The sequence below is a fragment of the Poecilia formosa genome, unplaced genomic scaffold (genome assembly GCF_000485575.1).
Source record: "Poecilia formosa unplaced genomic scaffold, Poecilia_formosa-5.1.2 Scaffold90, whole genome shotgun sequence".
Classification (NCBI taxonomy): domain Eukaryota; kingdom Metazoa; phylum Chordata; class Actinopteri; order Cyprinodontiformes; family Poeciliidae; genus Poecilia; species Poecilia formosa.
The window spans coordinates 1800464-1823820 of record NW_006800029.1 but is presented as its reverse complement, the minus strand read 5'-3'; the positions used below and the strand labels follow the sequence as shown (position 1 = coordinate 1823820).

General features: G+C 39.1%; 2 protein-coding genes across 4 annotated transcripts; one reads left to right on the top strand and one right to left on the bottom strand.

Annotated features, from left to right (window-relative positions):
- Nucleotides 1-794: 794 nt before the first annotated feature.
- On the bottom strand, nucleotides 795-9927 carry LOC103141878 (solute carrier family 26 member 6-like). The gene is made up of 19 exons (XM_007557693.2): nucleotides 9568-9927; nucleotides 8934-9073; nucleotides 8640-8750; nucleotides 8367-8539; nucleotides 8113-8277; nucleotides 7767-7919; nucleotides 7478-7560; nucleotides 7040-7187; nucleotides 5428-5541; nucleotides 5199-5276; nucleotides 4069-4164; nucleotides 3879-3985; nucleotides 3713-3782; nucleotides 3052-3144; nucleotides 2803-2913; nucleotides 2449-2724; nucleotides 2321-2375; nucleotides 1827-1957; nucleotides 795-1707 (listed from the first exon to the last, which is right to left on the bottom strand). The coding sequence occupies exons 1-19, from the start codon at nucleotides 9741-9743 to the stop codon at nucleotides 1681-1683; spliced, it is 2307 nt and encodes a 768-aa protein (XP_007557755.1). The 5' UTR covers nucleotides 9744-9927; the 3' UTR covers nucleotides 795-1680.
- A 4555-nt stretch (nucleotides 9928-14482) lies between these two features.
- LOC103141877 (kelch repeat and BTB domain-containing protein 12-like) lies at nucleotides 14483-21634 on the top strand. 3 transcript variants are annotated; one of them, XM_016674127.1, is made up of 11 exons: nucleotides 14487-14635; nucleotides 15970-16177; nucleotides 16325-16506; nucleotides 16604-16736; nucleotides 16842-17099; nucleotides 17184-17542; nucleotides 18853-19126; nucleotides 19807-19954; nucleotides 20522-20719; nucleotides 20871-21445; nucleotides 21480-21634. In XM_016674127.1, exons 2-10 carry the CDS (start codon nucleotides 16007-16009, stop codon nucleotides 21017-21019), a joined length of 1872 nt encoding a protein of 623 aa, XP_016529613.1. In that variant the 5' UTR covers nucleotides 14487-14635; nucleotides 15970-16006; the 3' UTR covers nucleotides 21020-21445; nucleotides 21480-21634. The 3 variants fall into 3 exon arrangements, with proteins under 3 accessions (XP_016529615.1, XP_016529613.1, XP_007557754.1); XM_007557692.2 differs by having other exon boundaries at nucleotides 14488-14635; nucleotides 16842-17075; XM_016674129.1 differs by lacking the exons at nucleotides 20871-21445; nucleotides 21480-21634 and having other exon boundaries at nucleotides 14483-14635; nucleotides 19807-19907; nucleotides 20522-20628.
- The last annotated feature ends 1723 nt before the right edge of the window (nucleotides 21635-23357 follow it).

Here is a 23357-nt window from a genome sequence, read left to right as displayed (position 1 = left end):
ATGAAATATTTACAGTTTACCAAAATTAAGCTTTTATTTTACAAAATTTCATCAAAGTTTTGTAAATTGTCAGTTATGGTGTTGACACATCATGGTTGTGACAAGCAATTTAGGAATAAACAGAAGAAAAAACTAAAGAATAACATAAGCTAACCAGAGCTAACTAGCACTCTAAGCAAAGGAAGAGAAAGGAAGAGTTCATGGGGTCCTCAGAAGTTCTGGTGCCCCCAATAATGCCTTATTTTTTTTACATTCTTTTTCATGTCTGACGGTGTTGACAAAAACTAGGGACAAATTTCAATGGAATTGGAAAATATATAAAAATATATTTTTAATTCAATTTATTGATACTTTTATAATTATTTATATGACTGCTTATACTTAATTGTCATAATATATAATTTTAGTATTTCTTTATTTGTTTTAAACTATTATAATGTATTGAGTTCTGCTCCTGGACAAGGGATTTTACAAGCATCATCCACCGACTACAATGTTTAAAATAAAAAAAATATTCCGCAAACACCAGGAAAATATACAATATATATAATTATTGTGCTCACATGACCCAGGTTAGTTTAGTCAGATATTTGAAAAAAATAATATTTTGTGTATATTTTATTCACATTTTGTGCTTTATCCATAGGACCTGTTTTGTCACTATTCTCAATAATCACTATCTATGGATATTTAAAGTTTGGAGGTAGATAAACATACCATGCAAACATGACAGGAAATCCACATTGAAACAACTGCAAGTAAGATACTGCCTGGTAACAGATCCAAAAGACCCCATTTCAGAACAGTCAGCACTATCCTTTTATTACCTTTGCAGCTGCATGAAAAGAACAAATTAAATCTGTGAGTCATTAACGTTTTCTGCAAGTTGATCATTCATCTTATTGGTGTGGCAAGGAAGTCATATTGTTTTGCTTGTCTGATTAGTGCACCAGTATTTTAAAAGTAGGCTTGCACCTAACAAAACATCTTCAAAAATAAATAGAAAAAAAAAAGTTAGAAAAGGCCAGATCATCTATTCTGGCCTTGAGCTAGCCAAGAGCTAGCTAACTCTTGGCAAGTTCAAAATTAGCAGTTTATGGAAATAAGCTAACCGTTATGACTACTCTGACTTGCGAATATTGATATAAGTCCATCCATTTGTTTGAGTAAAGCTGCCCCTGTGTTTGAATGTAACAGCAAGTACGCTTTTTTTGTGGTCACATTAGTCACAAATGACAGGCAGATGTTATACTTTCCTTTTCAAAAGTGTAGACTGGTGGTGAATATGCACACACCATAAGTTTCCCTTTAGCCCCAGCCTTCCAGTCGTTCTCTGCTCCCTCTCATGGATGCCATAAATACAGACTCTCATTAGTCCTGCGTTACATTCTCCCACTCATCCCCCACCCTCCGCCATCTCAAACACTCCACACCACACAGCAAGAGAGCCGCAGTGACGTATTCCTGGCCATCTCATTATACCATATCATAAAAAGCTGGTCGCCAAGGCAACAGATCCCTGTGTTTCCCTGGCAACCGGCCGCCATGTCAAGGTGGCGCATTCTCTCCTGGTGAATGAGAGGGGAGGAGACAGTGGCAGCCAATGGAAAGCGGTGAAACATGCAAAGGGGGAGGAGAGGTTGAAGACTGCGTGAATTGAAAAAATGCGACCCCTCCTGGTCACATTTGGGTAACACAAGAAACATCCTGAAATAAGAGAAATAGACAAATCAGACCTTGGAAAAAAAAGAAAAAAAAAAAAGAAAAGAAAATTTATTTGTAGCAAAAAGCTATCATTTAATGCCTCTGCAGTGTGATTCACTCACAAAATCGTTGTCCTCCTGTCCCAGTTTCTTGAAAATGTGAAGAACTGCATCATGAACCGACACAAACAAACAGCTCTTGGGGACGGCCTCGGAGAAGAAGTTTGCCCTTTCCATTTGCTCCACCACACAGGCTGTGTTTACAGCACATAAAGACAGAGCAGTGTTGATGACTTTAAAAGACTGCTTGTGTTTATGTGTGTGTTATTTACTCATCTGTTTTTAGGTTGCTTTTTGTTACGTTTGTTTTTGCTTTTTTAATGCACTGATTAGGTAAGAACTGAATTTTGTTGTACTTTGCACAATTACGATAATTCAGCTGACCATCATAGGGAACGCATATCATCCTGATATATTTCTGCTTGACTTTTATGCACCATCCGGAACAATGTGGCGCCTCACAGGCTGAGACCTCGATGCATTCACTATCAAAAACTAATGCCTGGATTTTGTATTCACATCACTTCTGTCTCTGTTTTGTCTGTGGGTGGCTTTACCTTGACAGCCAGCTAGATAGATGGTCACACCAACGTCCCCAAAGTCACTGAAAATCTGAAATAAGAACAAAACTTTATTCAACGTTTGCTGCTCTTCACCCAAGAAGGAAATCCAGATACAGACGTACATTTTTTAGTGTCTTCACAGCAACTGTGTCCATAGAGCTGGTCACTGAGACATCCAGAATGATGCTGTGAGTCCCAGATCTACAGCTGCTCTTCTTCCCACCTTCACCTTGATTTGAATCCACAGTGAAGACCTCATACGAGTCTGAATCAGAGTCGGATGTGACTCTGTTGGAATGATAACCCCAGTTGATTTGACCTTTGCCAGAGATGTCTGAATCTGTGTCTGGCGTGCTCAAAACCACACCATTCTGGTTATCCTTATTCTTATTTAGCCTCTGTCAAAAAAGGAAAAGTGTAATGACTAAAAAAATATCAGCTAGTGCCAGCATAACATTATTTTACAGAATGCATACATTTTTCTTTGCTTCATCTTTTTCTCTTTTTTTCTGCTTTTCTTGTTCACGCCTCTGCTTGGCTTCTTGTTTCTTCTTCTCAGTTTGCAGCTTTCCGATGTCGATTCCACTCTGCAGACGGTTTGTGTGTCATAATTAAGACAAAGAAAAAGAAACTGAGGCAAGAGAGAGAAATAATGAAGCCATAGAGGCTAATGTTACCAGCAGACAGCGATTGTATTGCACTGTCATGGACACACATGCACACACCTTCTCTTGCAGGGACTCCAAGTACATTTCAGCGTTTGTGAAATTGATAGTGGCTGATGAGTGGAAGATTTTTATTCCCGGGATCTCTTTGGCCTACATGGATGCAATAATAGACAAAAACAACTCAGTCATAATTTTCTCTGAACCATAAATTGAAAGGTTCATGTTGTGTTTAGCTCCTTCTTCATCATGACCCATCAAGGCAGAACCCTAATTTTTGCAGCTGAAGTTCCATCCTGTCATCAATCATGAACAAAATGCCTGCTGGACTCTGAACGTTTCAAAGACTAATTCTCCAGTCAGGAGAAAGCAGTCAACCTTTTTCCAGTTTTGAAGTGACATGTATACTGACAGTGCCACTGAGCTAACCTGTTGTAGAGCTGCTAATGTTTACATTTGTACCGCTCTTGTTCATTGCCTTATTAGAGTCAAGTATAGATGTATGCTTTAATAAGAAAATATAAAAGCAATATAGAACTACAGCAAAATAACTCAAGAGCTTGAGGCCTGTGGACGTTTCTCATTGTTTCTGAGAAGATGTTCGACCTTTGCAAAACCAGCGATCAAATTAATATTGCAACATCCAATGCTAAAATACTACAAGTAAAGAAAGGGAAACTGAGTAAAACTTGGATGATTTGTTTTGGAGCAATAATGTTACCTCTTTGTAGGCGTCTATGTCCAGATACAGCTCTGTGCCTGGCACATTGCCCAAGATTGAGTACCTGGGTCTGAAACGAGTAGCAGTTATATGATTAAAACAAGTATTGCCCTGCAGCCTTTTACTAATTAGATCACAGTAAGTACGATCAAAGGCGTGTTGTTACAGTTGTGTTTTGAAGATGATTGTGAGCATGGAAAAGCCGATGGAGACAGCCAGACCCAAGTCCAGATTGAGGAGGATGGTGCTTATGAATGTGACCAGCCAAACAAGCTGCATGGCAACGATACCAGCAGTTAGACATGTCAGCAGCTCCACAGACTGCATTTAAATTGAATTGGATGAAAAAGACTCACCAAGTCAACCTTGTTGGTCTTCCACAGCATGGGCAGGTCCATAAACTGCTTGAACATTCCTTTCAAATTCACAAACACGATTGTGGATAAGACCGCCTGAGGAAACACAGATGAATTCAGACAAAATCCACAGCTTTACTGGGTATGAATTCTGCTCATGTTGGCAGCATGTTGGAGTAGCTCTGTTGTGTTTGTCTGATTTGTTCTTTTTGTAGACATTAGTTCAAAAGATTTTTGATTGAGGTATTTATTCCCTTTGGGTTTTTGATGCTGTGCAGTTGGAAGGATTTTTTTTTTCTCCTATTTTCTTTTTTGTTTTTACTTTTGGGCACTTCTTATGATGTGTCGCCATGCCAACAAGGCATTGTTTTCACAGCTGGAGGCAGCTGATCCGCGTCTCAAAAACCCAAAATACCTGGCTGCAACCACGAATATCAGAGGAGTTGAAAAGGAGGTTTCATCAACGCAGAGCAAAACCAAAGACAAGAAAGAGAAGGGAATGAAGTTGACACTTCAACTGACGGTGTCATCCAGGACATATTACTGAAGAATATCATCTTTGTTGACTGAATACTGAACTTTTAGCAAGTCATGAGGCTGTCATAGCAGCAGTCATTAGTCAGAGGCCTGTTAAGATTTATTGCAAAACTGACTTCAACCGGAGATCCTAACTGCCCACAGCATCACCGTCCACAACGAGTCTTTGATGATGCTTGGATGATATGACTTGTAGCTAAATTTAAAATGCTTTGAGATGAAAAAAGTATTTCTCAATTGAATTTGAATTAAGATGGATTGTAGTGATTATTGGTGAGCTTTAAAATCATTTTTTTCCTATAGGTTTTCCAAACCAAAACAGTGTTGTAACGAGTAGTGGTGTTACTGATCAGTTTAGAATAATTCAGTCGATGTTTGACCTGTTTTTAAATTTCTGCTGCCTTGTTTATCTCATTCCCAGGATGTTGCGATGCCAATCAACAAGATTTTTGTTGTTGCTGTCCTCATGACCGATCAGCACTGATGATTAGGTTCAGTATTTAAAAACAGTGAAATGACCCTCCATCTTAGAGAAGCATGCAAAAAGTTACCAGAAACCACTGTTAGTGAGAGAAGAAGGGAAATCGTGGTACCTTAGGGAGATCTTCAAACAAGGAGCCAATTTTCAAAACTGCAATGAGCACGATAACGGAGGAGATCATCCCAGCAACCTGACAAAAGACAAATGCCAGAACAAAAAGTAAATCTGCAAAATGTACAGAAATGTCAACCAAACATCTGACTGCAGCTGAATTCTACAGCAGAGTTCCTATTTCATTTTTCTTTGCTTTTACAATATGATCACATTAAAATTAGTTTTACTTGAGTTTTGCCGCCAGTGCTCTCCTGTACAAGACTTCGAGACATTGAGGATGTCACAGCGTAACACCGGAAAAAACCACCGATGGTGTTACAGAGGCCAAGAGAAACCAACTCCTTGAAAAAGAAAAGCAGCAAGACAGAAAAAAAACACATCAGTGAAATGTTAATTACCTAGGCCTACTGGTTGAAATGTAAATGATTTTCAAAGCTAATATGATTTCATCTTTCAGTGGTTTGCTGTGAGACCTTTAATTTGTTTTCATGAACTGCATGGATTCTGTAACTTTTCTGGACAATAGTGTTCTGTTTATTCAGATGTCTTAGTCTGGCTACTGCACTCTGAGATCAGCTGCCAGCAGCACGTTTAAGACATTTGATCACGAAAAGCTTGTTGAGCATGAAACATTTAACAGGTCCATTTAGAGGTTCTGAGTGCTGTAAGTCCATTTCTCTCCACAGGGAAGATTCAGAGACCTAACAAATGTCAGAGTGCATGATAGAAATATAATAATGACTAAACGGACTTGGAGACAACTCGCTTTGATGGAACAATACAGATTTCTTTGGTAAATTGATGCAATACAATAGTTTTCTTTGCAACAAAAAACTGTTTAAGCACCTTATTGTATGGCATTTGAATTGTGTTATTGTTGTCTTTTTTCCACTTATACTGACTTTATATGATGCAACTTCTGTCTAACATTTTATCAAAGCTCGTCTGTTCTAGTTCATTTAGACTAATTGAAACCACAACCTCCGTTTACTTGCAGATAAGTTGCAACATTTATCATGTAATAGCATTCTGAAATATGATTTATCATAAAGGTGAACCAGCATTTATTCACTGTTGGGTTGACTGTACTCAACATGTAGAGTCTTCATAATGTAACTTCTGGAGGCAAAAATGAAATAATGTAAATGTGAGTTGGTACAGATCAAAAGACATTTTCGAGATTTAAATATTCAGCCTCAAAATTATTTTTTTTTTTTACTGAAAAGTGGATCTAAACATACATCAGCGTCTGTTTTCCACAGATATTTTGAATGTGCCTCAGCTAGTTTAATGAACTAATTTTTTGTGCAGCAGAAATGAGGATTTAAAGCCAACTCCTGGTTATGTTTTACTGATTTTGCTCCTCTGTCAGCATTATGGCTGCAATCCTGATTAATACCTTTAATGTTTTCTTTTTCTTATATAAATAAAACTAAAATAAAAAACTAAAATATGTTCAGCAATACAGTGATTCAAAACACATTTAAGAGTCACAATTGAAGGTGCTGGATGCAAATATCATGTCACAGTTTCAGATTTTTATTCCTAACAGGCTTTGAAAATCATTTATAATTGTCCTTCTACATACAGTTATGCTTTGTATTGGTTTGCAAAATAAAGTTTTTAGTAACACAGCATGCATAGCATGTTTTGCAAGAGACCGTGCAGCAGAGGAGTTATTCCTGTCTTTGTGGTCAGGATGAGGCTTGATCAGTCACTTTTTCCACAAGTGTGACTGCCAAGAACAACTGTGAGTGATCAGACAACAAACTCTAAATTCAGAGCCGTGATTCAGCCTCAGTTGAAACTGTCAGATGCATGAGGGCGTGACCTCCTCACCTGATTGCTGTTCACCTTGTAGCCATGTTTGATGGCGAACGTTTTGCCCAGTGAAATGTTGATGGCGTAGCCCACGATGGCTACAGCGAAAGCATCGCCGATCAACTGTGAGAAGAGTGTGGTGTCAGGAGCACGAGGGGGCTTGAACCTGAAGAAACACAAATGTTTTTTGTTTGTTTGTTTTGTAGCTACAATAAGAAGCAGATTCAGTAATTGACTGCTGATTTCTGGAAAAAAAAAAGAAACATTCCATTGTTTTTCTTATTATTTGACTTTTTAGGAAAATGTTCAGGGTCTCTTCCCTAGAAACTGCTGCTGTACTCCTGAAATTTGATACTATTTCCATTTCTGTGTGTCCACCTGCCTATCTACTTTTGTTTTTCTTTCTGTTTTTGCCTAAAAATCTTCCACATTTTAAAGCCAGACATGTGAACTCACCCAGTGGGAATCTCTCCAACCACATCAACTGAATAATCAGTGTTGAGTCCACAAAAGTAGGTTACGACTGTTGCTGTGATGATCTGATGGAAAGTAATGGCAAACAGGATGCTAGTTTAAAATTGATACACTGAGTAAATCATTGCACACATACACAACACTTCTTTTAGGAAAGCTACAAACCGTTCCTCACTCAGCTCAAATTTAGGGTTACACTACCCCCTAGTGGAATTTGAAGAGAAATGCAAACGGTTAAGTGAAAACGAAAGAGAGAATGCAAAGTACTCACAACTATAAGCTCTATGGGGATTGGTAATGGTATCTTCTGTCTGTAGCAATCATTGAGTTCTTTAACAATGATGAGAACGGCAAGAGCCACCAGGCTGACCACCAGCTCCGGGATCTTCGTCTGAGGAAGAAGTCTGCAAATTTCCACCAGGGTCTGTATGGAAGGGAGCAGTAAAAGTAGGAAGTACATCCCTGCAGGAAATCTTAATGTGATGACTGTTGCCATGTTGAAATCTGTTCTGGGGTTAACGGCTTAAAATTAATAGAAGCACCGACTGCAACTTTGACTTAAAAGAAATGGAAGAGAAAAAAAACTTGGAATTTCTTTATTTTTCTCACATACTCACATAAACAAGGGCGAATGGGCCAACGAAGCGAGCTGGTTTGACTCCAAAAAGGTATTTGAGCTGAGAGATGCACACATGGCACGCCGATGCTGTGGTGTAGCCTCGAATTAGCGGCTCAGAGAGGTACGTCACCATGAAACCAAACTTCACCAAGCCCAGCAGGAGCTTCCAAAAGAAAAATAAGAGAAAAATTAATCTTCAGGCAATTCACCCACGGTGATGAGATCAGAGTGGACGTAAACATAAAGACTCACCTGAAAGATTCCAGACAGGACTGTGAGGGAACACGCAACCTGTACTCTATACGAGTCCCTTGCAGCCAAGTTCACAATCTCTGACCCGTTGGTGCCGTTTAAAATAAAGTTACTGTCAGGTGCAAGCCTCTCTGTCACACTGCCAACCATGATACTGATCACAGCAAATGTACCTGGACACACACACAAAAAAAAATAAAATAAAATCCTCCAACATGTAGGACATTGTTCCACTGTACAACAATGACTCCTCAGTTAGATGTTTCCTCTCACCAATAGAGATGTGCCTGGAGGTGCCAAAGATACAGTAAACCAGCACCGGGTAGAGGGAGGAGTAAAGTCCCAACACTGGGCGCAAAGAGGCCAGGAGAGCATATGCCATACCTTATGTAGCAAAAGAAGAAATCCAGTTGAAGACTGTAACTACTTTTGTTACTTTGTTTGCTCCCATGTCTTCCCATTAAATGTGAAGCATCAGTGCTTAACCCCCGCCCCTAAATTTCACGTAGTCAAATTTTTTAGCAAATAAACCAATAAACTTAGAACTCAGTTTGCATGAATACAAACCCTGTGGCAGATGCATGATTCCCACGCTGCAGCCAGACATCAAATCACTTATGATATTTTCTCGAAATGGGTATTTTGGCAGCCAGGAGAGAATGGGAATCCAGGTCAGTATTACGTTCTTCACCTGAGACACGGAGCACCTGCAGCAAAACAAACAACCAACCAAACAAACCAAAAAGCAGAAAGAAGCAAAACTTTTCTCAGTGTTTTGTTTGCAGGTTATTGAAGACACCTTTTTGTCTTTATTAACCAACAAGACCTTGTTCATGTTTATGCATGTAGTCAAATAAGATACATGCTGAGAGGTTTATCAGCTGGCCTCAAGATACAGTAGAGATCAGGATAAAACCACTGCTGTTCCTATTACACTGCAAGAGCATCTACAGCCAAAGCATACACAAGCTTGCTTGACATATGTTGTAATTTTCTCAGAAAACTTTTGTAATACCTTTTCTTCTGATCCTGTCTAAATTTATTAGTTGTTTTATATTATCAAAGCACTTTTAAAGATCCAACACTAAGTTTGAAATCCAGTGCTTCTGTCCAGAGCATATTTCTGTCTCCTTTTTTTTTATTTTTTATCATTTGTCAGCAGCGCCTCCACCCTCACATTTCTTCTCTTCTTTGGTTTTACCTCAGCATGTCTTTCATCCGTTCGCTAACGGTCGGTTTGGTGGACCATGTCCCTTTTTGGGCCACCGTTTCCAGGCGGGACTCATCCAGGACTTCCCTGTGGACGACGTACTCCCCAAAAGTTGTGTATCCATCCTCCATGTTTCGTCTGGTCGAGCAAAATCTGCAAACAACCATCAAACCTCTGTCTGCTTAAGGCTCCTGCTCTCTGCTCAAGGGTCTCTGTGTGTGAAAGAGATGCATCAGGTGTCACCATACTTCAGTACTGAGTAACAGCGCTTGTTTCCTTTTAAACTGAGGGAGTGACTGAGAGTGAGAATCTGCACCGGTGTGTGGGAGTGAACATTTCTCTCCTGTCTCCAGAAGAGACACCATCCCTGACTCTCATGGGCAGTTCTGGACAGGAGTCAATACGGGCCTACTCTTCCTGATGCTGGCCCATCTACTGAAGAAATAATGCTAAATCAATTACATATGATGATATGCACTGGCACAGGAACCCTAACTAATTGATATTTTGGATCTATTTCATCTCTAACTTTCACAGTTTTACTTTAACTATAAATTTCAAAATTAAGGTGTTGCATATTTAGCTTCATTCGTTTGAGATAGGATAACAGTTTTCATCTGCTAGATCGAGGGTCTGAAACATTGCCACCCCGGAGCCACAAGAAGTTTTTTGGCTTGCTTAATATAATAAATTATGAAATATTACCCAGGTTTTTGTTTTGTTTTGTTTCACAGGTTTGCTTTGTGTCCCCATGGAAAACCCTGGCTCCACAGTGGCCTACCTGTTAAATTTGGTCTAGAGCCAGCACTGCTGATACTCAGGTAAGCAAACAAGCACATATATCAGGGGGTGCCCAAAGTCGGTCCTGGAGGGCCGGCGTCCTGCATGTTTTAGTTCTCTCCCTGGTTTAACGCACCTGGATCAAATGATTTCTCGTTAGAAGACCTAAGAGGAACATTGACATGCTGAAAAGATTGTTACTACCACCAGGGAGAGAACTAAAACATGCAGGATGCCGGCCCTCGAGGATCGACTTTGGGCCCCCCTGAGTCATATATACTTGTTTATTGTGTTCTGTAAGCATCCATTGGTGTTGTTTGTGTGTAAGAACAAGTTGTACGGAAATCTTATCTTTATGACATCCTGAATTTTATGAACAAAGAACATTCGCTCTGAAGGAACTGTTATGATTTTGTTTTCCATACTGAGCAAAATGCAGCCAACATATCATAAAATGTATGAGTGGATTCCTAGAACATTCAACACTTCTTTTCAATGTTATTTTTATATTTAAAGGGAAAGGGAAGGGGGAGGGGGGAGAAAAAAGTCATAAAAAATACTTTTGGTTCAAAGTAGCTTGGAAACTGAAACAGAGTCTTTGGAAAATCTCACAGTTTGTGAACTTTTCATGGGTTCCAGATTTTTTACTCATTCTCCTTGCCAAAACCTTTTAGTTGCCTTGGACTATCACAGATATTTGGTGATGTTAAGATAAAATCACAATTAAAGTTTCAATCAACTTATTCAATCTTTAGCATAAAACTTTTAAAATAAGCGTCAAATCTGTCTATCTTTAGCCTTAAAATAATAATAAAAAAAAATAGACATATGATGATGGACATATTGTTAAATTTTAGGGTAAAAATTATTGATTTTTTTGCTGATTTTTGCACTTAGCTTATGTAAATTTGTTTTTATTTGAGAGTCAGGTTAAAATAACGATAACTGATAGCACTAATGTTAATGCACAGTGCTAAAAAACTACTTTAAAAGTATGTAGGTTTAACTCAGCAGAGATGTATTACTTTATTATTGACGTTAATTTTGATTGTTAGGTTGATGTTCAATGTTGAGAACTACTATACATGTCTGAATAAAATGTCTTGTAAGAAAAAAAAACAAGGAGGGATTTTATTTAAATCTAATTTTAAACTTAGTGCTTTTTTGCAAGCAGAATCAGAAAAAAAGGTTTTATTATTGATATAATTTATTGATCTTATTTATCTTGGACACCACGCAGCATTTGCATTTATACATTTCGAGTCATTTTTTCGCTGTCTTTTACTCAGTGACTACTACTAAAACCAATGGTTTATTGAGCATTCAAGTGAAGGAATAGCTGACCCACATGAGGAAATTCCACTTAAGAAAAAACAGGAACTTCCAATGGATCAGTGTTAAATGCAACACATATTAACCATGGGCCCTGTCACACACATACACATACACATACACACGTAAATGTGTGATTTTAACACCCAGGAACATTTTGCTGACCAAGCACAGCTGAAAGAACAGCTTGTTTTGAATGAGAGAACATTGAATCAAGGGACAGTTATGCAAAGACAAAGTCAGACATCTTGAGTAGTTCCTCCAGATCTCAGCATGTTTGACGCTAACATTTGACCTCATTTTAAGGAGGTTATATTAGAACAATGCTAAAAGCAATAAACTTAAATAATAATAATAATTTAGTTGCATCAAAAAGTTGTATTTCATATCATTTTCTTTAAAATTTATGTTATTTACTTTTACGTTGCTAATTTGCAAAACCCTCTAACGCCTTTTTTTTCTGAACTAATCAGCATCAGCTAAGTTGCACTGATTATTGTTTGCTAAATCTTCACCTATGTTAGGCCTGATCAAACACAAACATCCTTCAAAAATCTCTGTTATCTTGAGTTTGAAGTGTCTGCATCTTTATGACAGTCTCCACTCACCTTCAGGCTGCTATCAGCTCTCATCTAGAACTAAAAGCCAGGTTAAATCAGTTGTCTCCTTTAACAAGTTAAATAATAACATTTTAAAAGGCAGTCTGTTCTCTTTCTAACTTGAAGCTCATAAAGTTATTTTTTGTAAGTAGCTGGTAAATAATACTGTGCGATTGTAAAGTTTTGCATTTTGTCATGTTCTAACATGACAAACCAAACCAAACCTTTTTATGACACAAAGCAACACAAAGTACCACATAAAAGAAAGTTGTGTTTAGAGCCTCGCATATTATTTTCCATGGAGGCCAAAAAGTTAAATTTGGTCTTATCTGACCAAATCACATTCTTCTAGCTTTGCTTCATGAACTACAAGGCTCCTGGGAAACTGGCAATGGGAGTACTAATAACATTCTGACAGAATTGGCTTATTTCTTGTCTCTCGACTTGTGGAGTGCATGGCTGATAAATGTTCTGTAAACAGTTTATCCCATCTGTGGATTTCTGCTCCAGTTACCACTGGAGCAGCTTGCTGGCTGACACCTCCTGTGTTTGACCTCTCAGTTTGGGTAGACTGTCCATATTTTGGTAGGTTTGAAGTTGTTATTGCTCACTTTTCTCTTTTTTTGATGATGGATTGAACAGAGCCCTGTGAGATGAATGAAATTTTAGACATTGCTTTAATTCTCCACAACTTAATTCCTGATAAGGTATCCATGATGAGGTGGAATGATTTTTTTTGTTTTTTTTTGTGAAGTGCCTTGAGACAACATTTGTTGTGAGTATTAACCACATAATTAAACTAATGTGAACCTGTCTGCTTGATGTTTTGTTAGCATTTTGTTCATTTTATGTTAGACCAGGATCCCTAATTAATTGTTTCTCTGCCATTGTTTTGCATCTGAGTACCGATTGTCAGATTGTTGTGCTCCATTTCTTATCATGATAACTTTATTCTTGTTTGTCTACTATGAGGTTGCCTTCTTTTTCTTATAAGTGTTGGTTTGACCCTCAACATGCAGGCTTGCATTTTGGTCCTGAATGACAGATCCAGGGTCTGGATAGAAACCCGGTGGGATGAGTGAAACATCTCTGCAGAGCCATTAAACTAAGCCGTTTGATGCTCCCTATAGACAGACCTACAGAACTTTTAAGACGTGCTTTAAAAATCAGATCTTGCCTTGTCATTGTTGACAGGAAAAGATCTGCAGACCAAAGTTCGTGTACTCAAATCAAGTGTAAACTGAGGCCTACGTGAGTGAAACCTGCGTTCCAAGGTCCGAATGCTCACAGGTTGGAAGAAGTTTGACCAAAGGAGCAAATGTCCGTGCATGCATGCCACTCTCTCCTGTGATTGTGGAAGGTAGCATGCTCAACTGTGCATGAAACACTGTTAGCAAATAGTCAGCCTGTAATGAGTCTGTGTGGAAATTCATGTCACCTCCATTAACCTGTCGGGAAGACAGACACACCTCCCGCCACATGAAGTCACGTGACAGAAACTGCAAACTGCACTTCATCCATGAGTGACATGAAAAGGGAAGATCTATGTGACAAACAAGTCTGCTTTGACCCATAGCATCAGTTGTTTACACAGACATAACAATAAGCCTAATTCGGTTCAGTACACTGTGACTTTGACTGTTCTACTTTCAACAGTTACGTGATGTCTGACAGGATGTCTGCTGCACTATGACACCCTGTAAATGTGTTGTAAATCTTTATGTGAAAATCTTCCATGGCTTTATTCAACAGTCTGAGTACTTTATGCATATGCATGCTCTGTTTTTCTCTCTCCATTCTCAGTTTGTGGATTCACTCATTCCAAATCACCAGGTTTTGGGTTTCGGTCAGCTGATTCCAGAGGCTCGGTCATATAATCAATCACTACTCTCCGTTTTTGGACAAAAACAATTACCTTTCACAATTTAGACTTTGATAAAGCATGAAAACATGCGTGACCCAGAGTTAAAACAGTTCACACACATCCTGCTTTTCAAGTAGGGTGGCTAAGCCATCTATCCAGACTGAAACGTTTGAGATTTTCTTTCTTCTCTTGAAAAACAGTGACTTGTATTGTTGTAGACATTCAAATTGAAATGGAGCACTGATGTTAGAATGAGAGGTAGCGTAGCTGTAAACATAAACTCAGCTGCAGCTCTGCTTGCAGTGGCTGGTCTATTTTAAACTCACTTCATCTATGAGCTTGATGTTGTCTGCTATGCCTTCCCAAGCTGTAAATAGCACAGAGGACAAGTGCAGCACACCTTCATAAACAAGCCTTAGACGTAGCTTGTAATGTGACAATTCATGAGATCTACGCTGAGAAACCTCTTGGTTTTGGGAAACAGGTATGACTATTTTTGTTACTATGCTTCTTAAGTTTGTTAAAGACATTCTCAAGTGTGTCTATATTCACATTGAACTCCCTGTCTATGCACCTGGAAGTGACTTGTGAATGTTTAACCTACTCATTGACTGTCTATTGTATGCTTAGAGGGAAAAGCATCGAAAGGATTTTTCGTACTTTCTGACAGCTGCACTTTGAGATCAACTGCACACATTGCATTCGAAATAGAACATCATCTGAATGCATTTGTTTCAACTGTTTTTGAATTAACAAAAGAATAAAGTCAAATTCGGAATAAGTTTCAATCTCTTTCCACTTTTGTGGAACGTGTATAAAATCACGTTTTGTTGTTTTTTTTTTTATCCCTAAACTGACAGAAGTGGTGCAAACATTTACACCAAGCCTCTATAGAGACTGAGGTGCAGCCGTCTGCTCAGGAACATTTATGCTCCCAGTGTTGTGAAACTTTCCGTTAAGTACATGATGAGAATTGAACTCTTTGTCTCTGAGACTTTAATTAAGTTTGTTAGAATGAAGAGAGCTGCGCTAGCAGGAGTCTTCCCCAGAGCTCTGGCTGCTTGCAGGCAGCCCACACACATTTATAACGCTGCATCGAAACCACACATCCTCCTCCCGTTTTTTTTTTTCAAGATGACCTTCGCATTCCAACAGTTGGAGCAGGGCTCCGAGCTACACCACTTCGTTGACATCCAGCAGACACTCGGCTCTGTTTCACTTAGTGATCGACCATTAAATTCATGTAAGAAAATACTGAATTTAAAAGTAACATTTCCCATTACATTTTCACCCTCCTTTTCATTACAAGTAAAACATATTATTCATGAAAGCTATAATAAGTCAATTTTATTTAAGACCTTCGCATTACATCTTGATGATTCTTAACCACTTTTCTTAAAAATGAATGACTTAAAACTCAGTGTCAGGACCCAAACTTCTACTACATTGCATATTAAACGTTGCAATCAGAAAACTTAATTATTCCCTGCAGAAGGAAAACATTTCTGTAGAAAATAGAAAGCCTTCTTACAGTCCATCACTGTCCAACTAATTATTATTCCTCTGTAAGAACAGTGTAACCCGTGCACTGATCTTGCAAAAATAGGGGAAAGAAATATTTTTTGCAAACGGCGCTTATCATTATGTTCTTCATGTTGAATTGTCTCTGCATGCCTCTGGAAGTGATGGGCGGCCTTTATCTTTTAGCTGCTTTTTAATTAACAGAGGAATAAAGTAAGATTTGAGAATAAGCTTGAATCTTTATCCCCTGTTTACGTCGACACATTTCGCATAAAATGTCACGTTTTTATCCCCAAGCTGACATCAGTGGCACAGTCGTCTACAACAAGCCTCCATGGAGAGCGAGGTGCAGCCGTCTGCTCAGGAACAGCATGGGTCATTTCTGCTCAGGCAGCTCGCCAGAATGAGAGCGGCTGAGGAGCTCACTGACGTGGTCCTGCTTGCAGAGGGTATTTCCTTCCCATGCCACAAGGTGGTGCTGTCTGCATTCAGCCCTTACTTCCAGGTAAAAAAAATAAATTAACATGCCACTCTGCAGAGAGTAGATTTTAAAGATTTAAAAGGACAACACAAGACGTCTCAGCCTGTGTTTGGCCAAACTGTTTGAAACTAATGTCTAGTCTATTGAAACCAAGTGATTGTTTGGCTGCAGGCTATGTTTACATGTGGTCTGAAGGAAACTCGAGGAGGAGAGGTGCCCCTCAGAGACACAGCTGCACAGAGCCTCGAACTGCTGCTGAAGTTCATGTATTCTGCTGAACTCCCTCTTTGTAACGACAACATCCAGGGAGTGGCTGCTGCTGCCTTCCTGCTCCACGTGGATGGAGCTTTTAGGTGAGATGATAATCTCGGTGTGGTTGTATTTCCAACAACCAGCGACCATTATACAGGAGCTAAAAGGTTTTTACTTCCCACAATGCCGTTTTTTTAGGTTGTGTCAGACCCACATGGAGGCCCACATGGACGCCTCAAACTCTGTTGGGCTGTACTATTGGGCCAGAGATCTTGGTGCTACTGATCTGGCTGACTGTGCTTTGAGATACATCTGTCAACACTTTACCCAGGTGAAACAAATGCTGTCAAATTTTCTTTCAACTAGAGCCTTATATTTAAAATAAATAACTAAATAAAAAAAACATATCATCAGTTTATTTTCTGCATCTTTCAAGGTTTGTGAGGAAGAAGAAGTGCTGGACCTTGATGCCCAGCGTCTCGGGACTCTACTGGGATCGGATGACCTCAACATATCTCAGGAGGAACTCGTGCTTGAGTTGGTGCTGCGGTGGGTTGAGAGGCACAGGGACAACTCTCAGAGCAAAACCCAGGCTGTGGAGTTGCTCCGGCGGGTGCGACTAGAGCTGGTGGATCCTGGATTTCTCCGGAAAGCGAGGAGGAGGAACCCGGTGAGATGGGAACCAAACAATGAGGTTACTAGTCATAACCAAAAAAATATCAAAACATTATCAGATAGAGCGTGTAGATTTTTTAAAATGTAGAAATAAATGTCCTAGGTGCTGCTGCGGGATGCAGAGTGCTTTGGGATGATCGATGCTGCCCTACAGACCTCAGGTCTCTGTGAGACGTCCGCTCCACCTCGTCCACCTCTTCGATACGGCATGGAGACAACGGATTTGCTGCTTTGTTTGGGTGGAGTGAACACCGAGGGTGTGCCCGCGAGACGTGGAGGACTTGCTGACCAAAGTTTTTGTTTTGCACCCCTCGGTAGAAAGACCTACTACATCCCGTCTCCGCTGAGGGACTGTGGCGGCCAGGGCCAGGTCACAGCAGGAGCAGTGACCCTGGACAGCAGCATACTGGTGGCTGCAGAGGCAGAGGATCAACACAGGAGGAAGAGGCTGGATATCTATAAGTTAGGACAATTCCTTGAAAAAGCATTCATATTTCTTGAACTTGTTACAACTGAAAACTTTTCCAAATCGTCACTTTTGAAAAATAATGACCTATGTGATTTATTATTATTATTATTATTATTATTATTATTATTATTATTATTATTATTATTATTATTATTTTATTTTTTATTTTTTTTACATTTTTTGCCATAAGTGATTTATTTTGCAAGAGGTAGTGCTTTTTTTCCCCCCAACAAAATCATCTTTAGGCAAAAAATAATTTAGGCCATTATTTTGTGAAGGTGATGAAACAATACTAAAAAATGGTGGCATGCATGTGTTCAGCTCTCTTTTTAGTTGTTATAGGTGCTTATTGAACAAATACAAAATTTTGTATGATTTTTAATGAATTATGAATTAATGTGTGAGCAACAGACAACCTTAATTTCCCTACGGGATTAATAAAGTTTTACCTAACCTAACCTAACCTAACCTAACCACAACGAATACTAATGAACACAGCACCCTGCTGTGTTTTCAGCAGAGTAAGGCTTTTAAATCCTTCTGAAAATGGAAAGAATATGAAATATCTGCAAAACTACCATGGGATTGATGTATTCCCAAGCTGACAGATTGTCAAAGTCAGTATTATTCTGAGAAGCATCCAAGAAGTCCATGATAACTCTGGAGGAACTGAACAACCGCTAAGACAACTTTAATCATGTATTCCACAAACCTGGTCTTAATGGAAGACTGGCATAAAAAAAAAAAACCAAAAAAAAAACCCTGTTGTTGGAATAATAGCAACGATAAATCACATTTGCATTTTACTACAAGCCATTTAGGACAGACGTTCCCAACCCTGGTCCTCAGAGCCCAGGGGACTGCAGGTTTTAGACGCATCTCCACTCCACCACAACTGATTCAAATAATTGCAGTAACTCCTTAGCTTACCTCCACCATCTGCAGAAGCCTGTTAATCACCCTCTCATTAAAGACAGGTGCACAGCAGCAGAAAATTGGAGATACTTATAAACTGATGTTCACACATGCTCTCCATCTATTGTGACTGAGTTTGAGAGACAGCAATGAATGTCCAGATGCTCAACACTGGTAGACACCTTGATCAAAGAATTTGATGGAGTTCAGGAAAGCTGCATGCACTCCACACACCACACACAGGCCAGTCATAAAATCTCAACAAAATATACTGAATTATGTTGATGTATAGATACGAAATGGGGAAAAGGAGCATGGACACTTTTCAAGGCACCGTATGTGGAAAATGAGACATTTAAAAAACAAAAAATCGCTGTTTCTGTTTCAGATACAGTCATTCTGAGGAGAAAATCTGGGTGAAGCTCTGCTCTGCACCCTACAGAGACATGTACGCTTTGGGGTTGGTCGGAGATGCTCTGTACCTCGTCGGCGGTCAGATGAAAGTGCGCAATCACTACGTCATAACGGACAGTGTGGACAGATGGTCGCTGAAGAGAGGAGGCAGCTGGCTCAGTTTCGCTCCTTTACCTCTTGCTTTGGCCTGCCACTGCGCTGTGAGCCTGAAGGAGCGTCTCTACGTGCTGGGGGGCTGGACCCCACAGGTACAATGTGTATGCGATCATGTGTCAGAAGGAAAAGCGATGCTTAGAGTAGGCTTGGGCCAACTAATAGAAAAATCCTAAACAATATGGAGAGCCATTTCAGCCAAAATTACTTAAATAAATGGATTCTTTTTTCCTATTTATATTTGCTTATTTATACATTTATTTATTACTTTATTTGTTTATTACTTTATTTACTTATTTATTTATTCCCACATTTATTTCTGCCTGTACTTTTTTCATTTCCCTTGTTCATTTCCCATGAATCAGGAACAAATAAGTACAAATGAATAAGGAAAATGGAAAAAGGACAGGCAGAAATAAATACGGAAATAAATTAATAAATTTATATATAAATAGATATAAATAGGAATAAAGAAACCAATTATTTATCTATTTATTTAATTATTTACCTGTTTATTTATTTATTTCATCTTGGCTGAAATGGCTCTCCATCATCTGAACATTTGATCTTATTCTTTTCATTAATGTTCATGCAAATGAAAACGTTTTGGCTCCCCCTACTGGTAGAAACAACGAAGGATGTTTAAAAAACTATCCATTTCTTAGCTGATTAAATTCAAGCATGATTAAACTCTTCTCTGTAATTTATTTTGATTTCTAAGTGAGTTCCCTGTTTTCCTGTCTTTGAACTGCCCATCTTCCCTCTCGTGCCTCAGGACCAGCCAGATGACGAGCCTGACAAGCTGAGTAACAGAGTGTTTCGATTTGACCCGAGCAAAGACAGGTGGACAGAGTGTGCCAGGATGAAATACTCCAGGTACCGCTGCGGCACAGCTGTACTCAACGGAGAAATCTACATATTAGGTCAGACTCCAGGACTATACACATATTTATCCTAGTTCAGTTTAGTTTATTTATATAGCAACAATTTACACGAAAAATTCTTTCAAGGCACCTTTTGTGACAAACGGGTCCAAAGTTTGCATGTCAATGTCCTGAAAAGAGACATGGCAAAACGCAAAACCTAGCCTGGAGAACTAAAGAGAGAACACAAATATTAACTGAAGAAATAGCTCAGCCAGAAAATCATTTCAGGAAAGATACAGCTTAACTCAGGCACACGGGGGCCTGAGTTAGCAATACTGTTAGGAAGAAACGAACAATAAAAAGAAAAGCTTTTGATAGCAATGATCTCTGTCACTCCGCCCCCACTGTAACTTTATTTCTATGGAGAAGAAAAACAGAGCACACATTTCTATTTGTTACAATAACTGGGTCACCGACTCTGCTGAGGAAAATAGACACAACTAACCCAAAGTCACTGAACCAGCCATCTTCAATGGAAAGTGTAAAAATGCAGCTGGGCAAAGGCATATGAAGTTTATTTTAAGTTTTCTGAACGGAAACATTTTTGTCTGTGTGTGTTTACAGGCGGTATAGGATGTGATGGCGAGGACTGTGGACAATCACGCCGCTGTCTGAGCTCCGTAGAAATTTACAACCCAGATGCAGACAGCTGGAGGCCCGGTCCAACGCTCCCTACAGCCCTGCTTTCGCTTCGAACCAACGCCTCCAACATAGGAACGGTAGAAGGAAAGCTCTACCTCTGCGGATACTACAAAGGGGTTGGTGAGTGACACTTCCTGTTCCTATATATGGTTTTCAAGCTGCATTCTGGATGCATCAGAATAAAGGAATGTAAGATGACGAATGAGACATTGTTTCTAACCCAAATTAGATTTTTGGGTCAAGCATCATCATCGTCATACGTTTACTGCAGGTCGTCATGAGATCATCACCAAGGAGATTTTGGAGTTAGACCCTGCAGACTATGTATGGACAGTTGTGGAAAGACGAGCGGCGATGCACGACAACTATGATGTTTGTCTGGTGGCTAACCTCAATCCTCGGGACCTCCTGACACCCTGACGCAAGCACCTCCTCTTGACTCTCTGGGCAACAACAATGCGGGGGCCTGATATGTGTGTGTGTGTTGGAGGGGAGACGGGGTGTCTGCAGGAGCAGCCATTTTTACAAAGCTTCATTCTAACATAAACACTTCACTCCCACATGCCATACATCTCAAAACAAGACTAAATGAAATAGGCCTGTGTGCATTTAGTTTGTGTGAACCATTTCGCTGCTTGACAGATAAAATGGATGACTTTCATTGAATAGCTTTTAATTAAAACACTTTCTCAGAGGCTTGCAGAATTGGTTTTTGTTTTTTTGTTTTTTTAACAAAAGTTGTCTGTAAAACTTAGCATAAAAACAGATCGTAGGTGCCTTTTTGCAACTTATTTGACATGAACATACAATAATTTCAGGACAAACTTCCTGACATCATTATGTAAAGTACACTCCAAGCTTAATAGCTACCCTGGAAGAGATGTGTAAAAATGTTTAAGATGTGTAAAAATCTTTTTTATGCAGTAACATGCTTTTACAGAAAGCTCATCTTGAAATTTAGATTACATATTCGGTGAAATTAATTTAATTTAGAATTATCATTATACTACTAAAACTTTGCACTACCATTTTTGACAAACAGACAACACTTTTTTTTATATATATTTTTTCCATACAGTTTCACAGAGAAAGGTATTTTTGACCATTTCTTTTTGCACAATTTTTCAGAAGCCTGGATCCTTTCTTTTTAGGATGTAGGTCTTTGAACTGTGATGGTCAATGAATGAATGAATGAAGTTTTGTTGCCAGAATGATCATTTTGGTGTTGATTTGACCATGTTCTACGTTTTAAAAAAGCAAAAAAAGAAAAATTTGGAAGAATTAATTCTGTAGCATCTTCAGATTTAGTGGAACTCTTGTAACAACCATAAGTCATAACCACGACTCTGGGAGTATCTTTAAGCGGCTTCAAGGCAACCAGTGTCCTTCTACAAGGATAACAGTGCAGGTGTGTCAGTGGGAGTGATGAAACGTGGGAAACTCCTCTGACATTCCCAGAAAGGATACTTCCAGCTTCCCAGCTTCCAGTCTGAATCCGACATGAAGAAGTGGTTTTTCCTGGCTTTGGGTGAGTGAACTAAAGCTTGTTCTTTTTTAAAATGTTCACTGCATGCTTTCATATTGCCATTTAGCCGTAACATAGATTACGCAATCAGAATTTCTGAATAACTTACTTTTTGCAATAATAGAGCTGGTATATTTTTTACACCACAAAAGCCGTCTGTGCATGTGTTGCATGATCCTATCTCCTGAAACTAAGATGGTCCATGAATAATTCTTTAAATAAATTGATGCAAATAGTTCAAACAAATTCAAACAACCTCTGGTTGAATCATGATGTGTATTTTGAAGGAAAAATAAGGAAGAGTTTCCTGAATGACTGAAGATTTTCAGTTTTACCGTCAAGAACAATGGATGGATGCCTACCTGCACCGGTTCAATTATTAATCAACACTTTCTTCGTCATTCTAGAATGTCTCTTTATGCAAATATGTCACCAGTCCTTACTGCAAAAGAGACGCTGTGCTTTCCAAGTGACAAACATAAGGAACCACGGCTACTCTGCAGCTGGGAATGTGAGTGGCTCCGTGCAGCTCTGTGAAAACACCGACTGCTGTATGGCCATTTATCGAATCATAAATGGCCAGCTGGAGGTCGACACGCTCGGTGAGAAAGCTCCATGCCCAAACGAGAGAATCAGGAAGTTATTTAACAGAAAAACAGTCAAAATTTATGTTAATTTAAAATCCAAGAACAAAGATTTATGAAGGAATAATTCTTTCAAACATCAAGAGTGTTTATGCATTATTCTTATTCGTGTGTTTGTTATTTTTTTAGCGTGCGACAGGGTAAAAATGCTTTGCCCACATGAAACCTGCAAGGCGCAACCACCCTTCATAGATAACTTTGTGACATGTACATGCAGTACAGACCTGTGCAACAGAAACATCTCATTGAGTCCAGAACCAGAACAGCCTCCAGAAACCCACCACCATATAGCAGGTACTCACCAAAAGCAATTTTTGCTTTGTTTTCACAAAGTGTGACTAATTCAAACAAAAAGAAAAAAGAAAAGAAAAGAAAAGAAAAGGATCTGTATTTGTTTTTTGCCCTTTTTTCTTTTAGTTGAAATCACACAAGCAGTGGTGGTGGTGTTGATTCTGTTCCTCACCGTTCTCATCGTTATTGCTGTCAAGTGGAGAAAACTCTGCAAGGAAAAGAGTAAGCTTCATTTTCTGGTGTTTTGTTTTTAGAAGTTTTTTTTTTGTTTTTTTTCCGGAAACATGTCGAATTACCA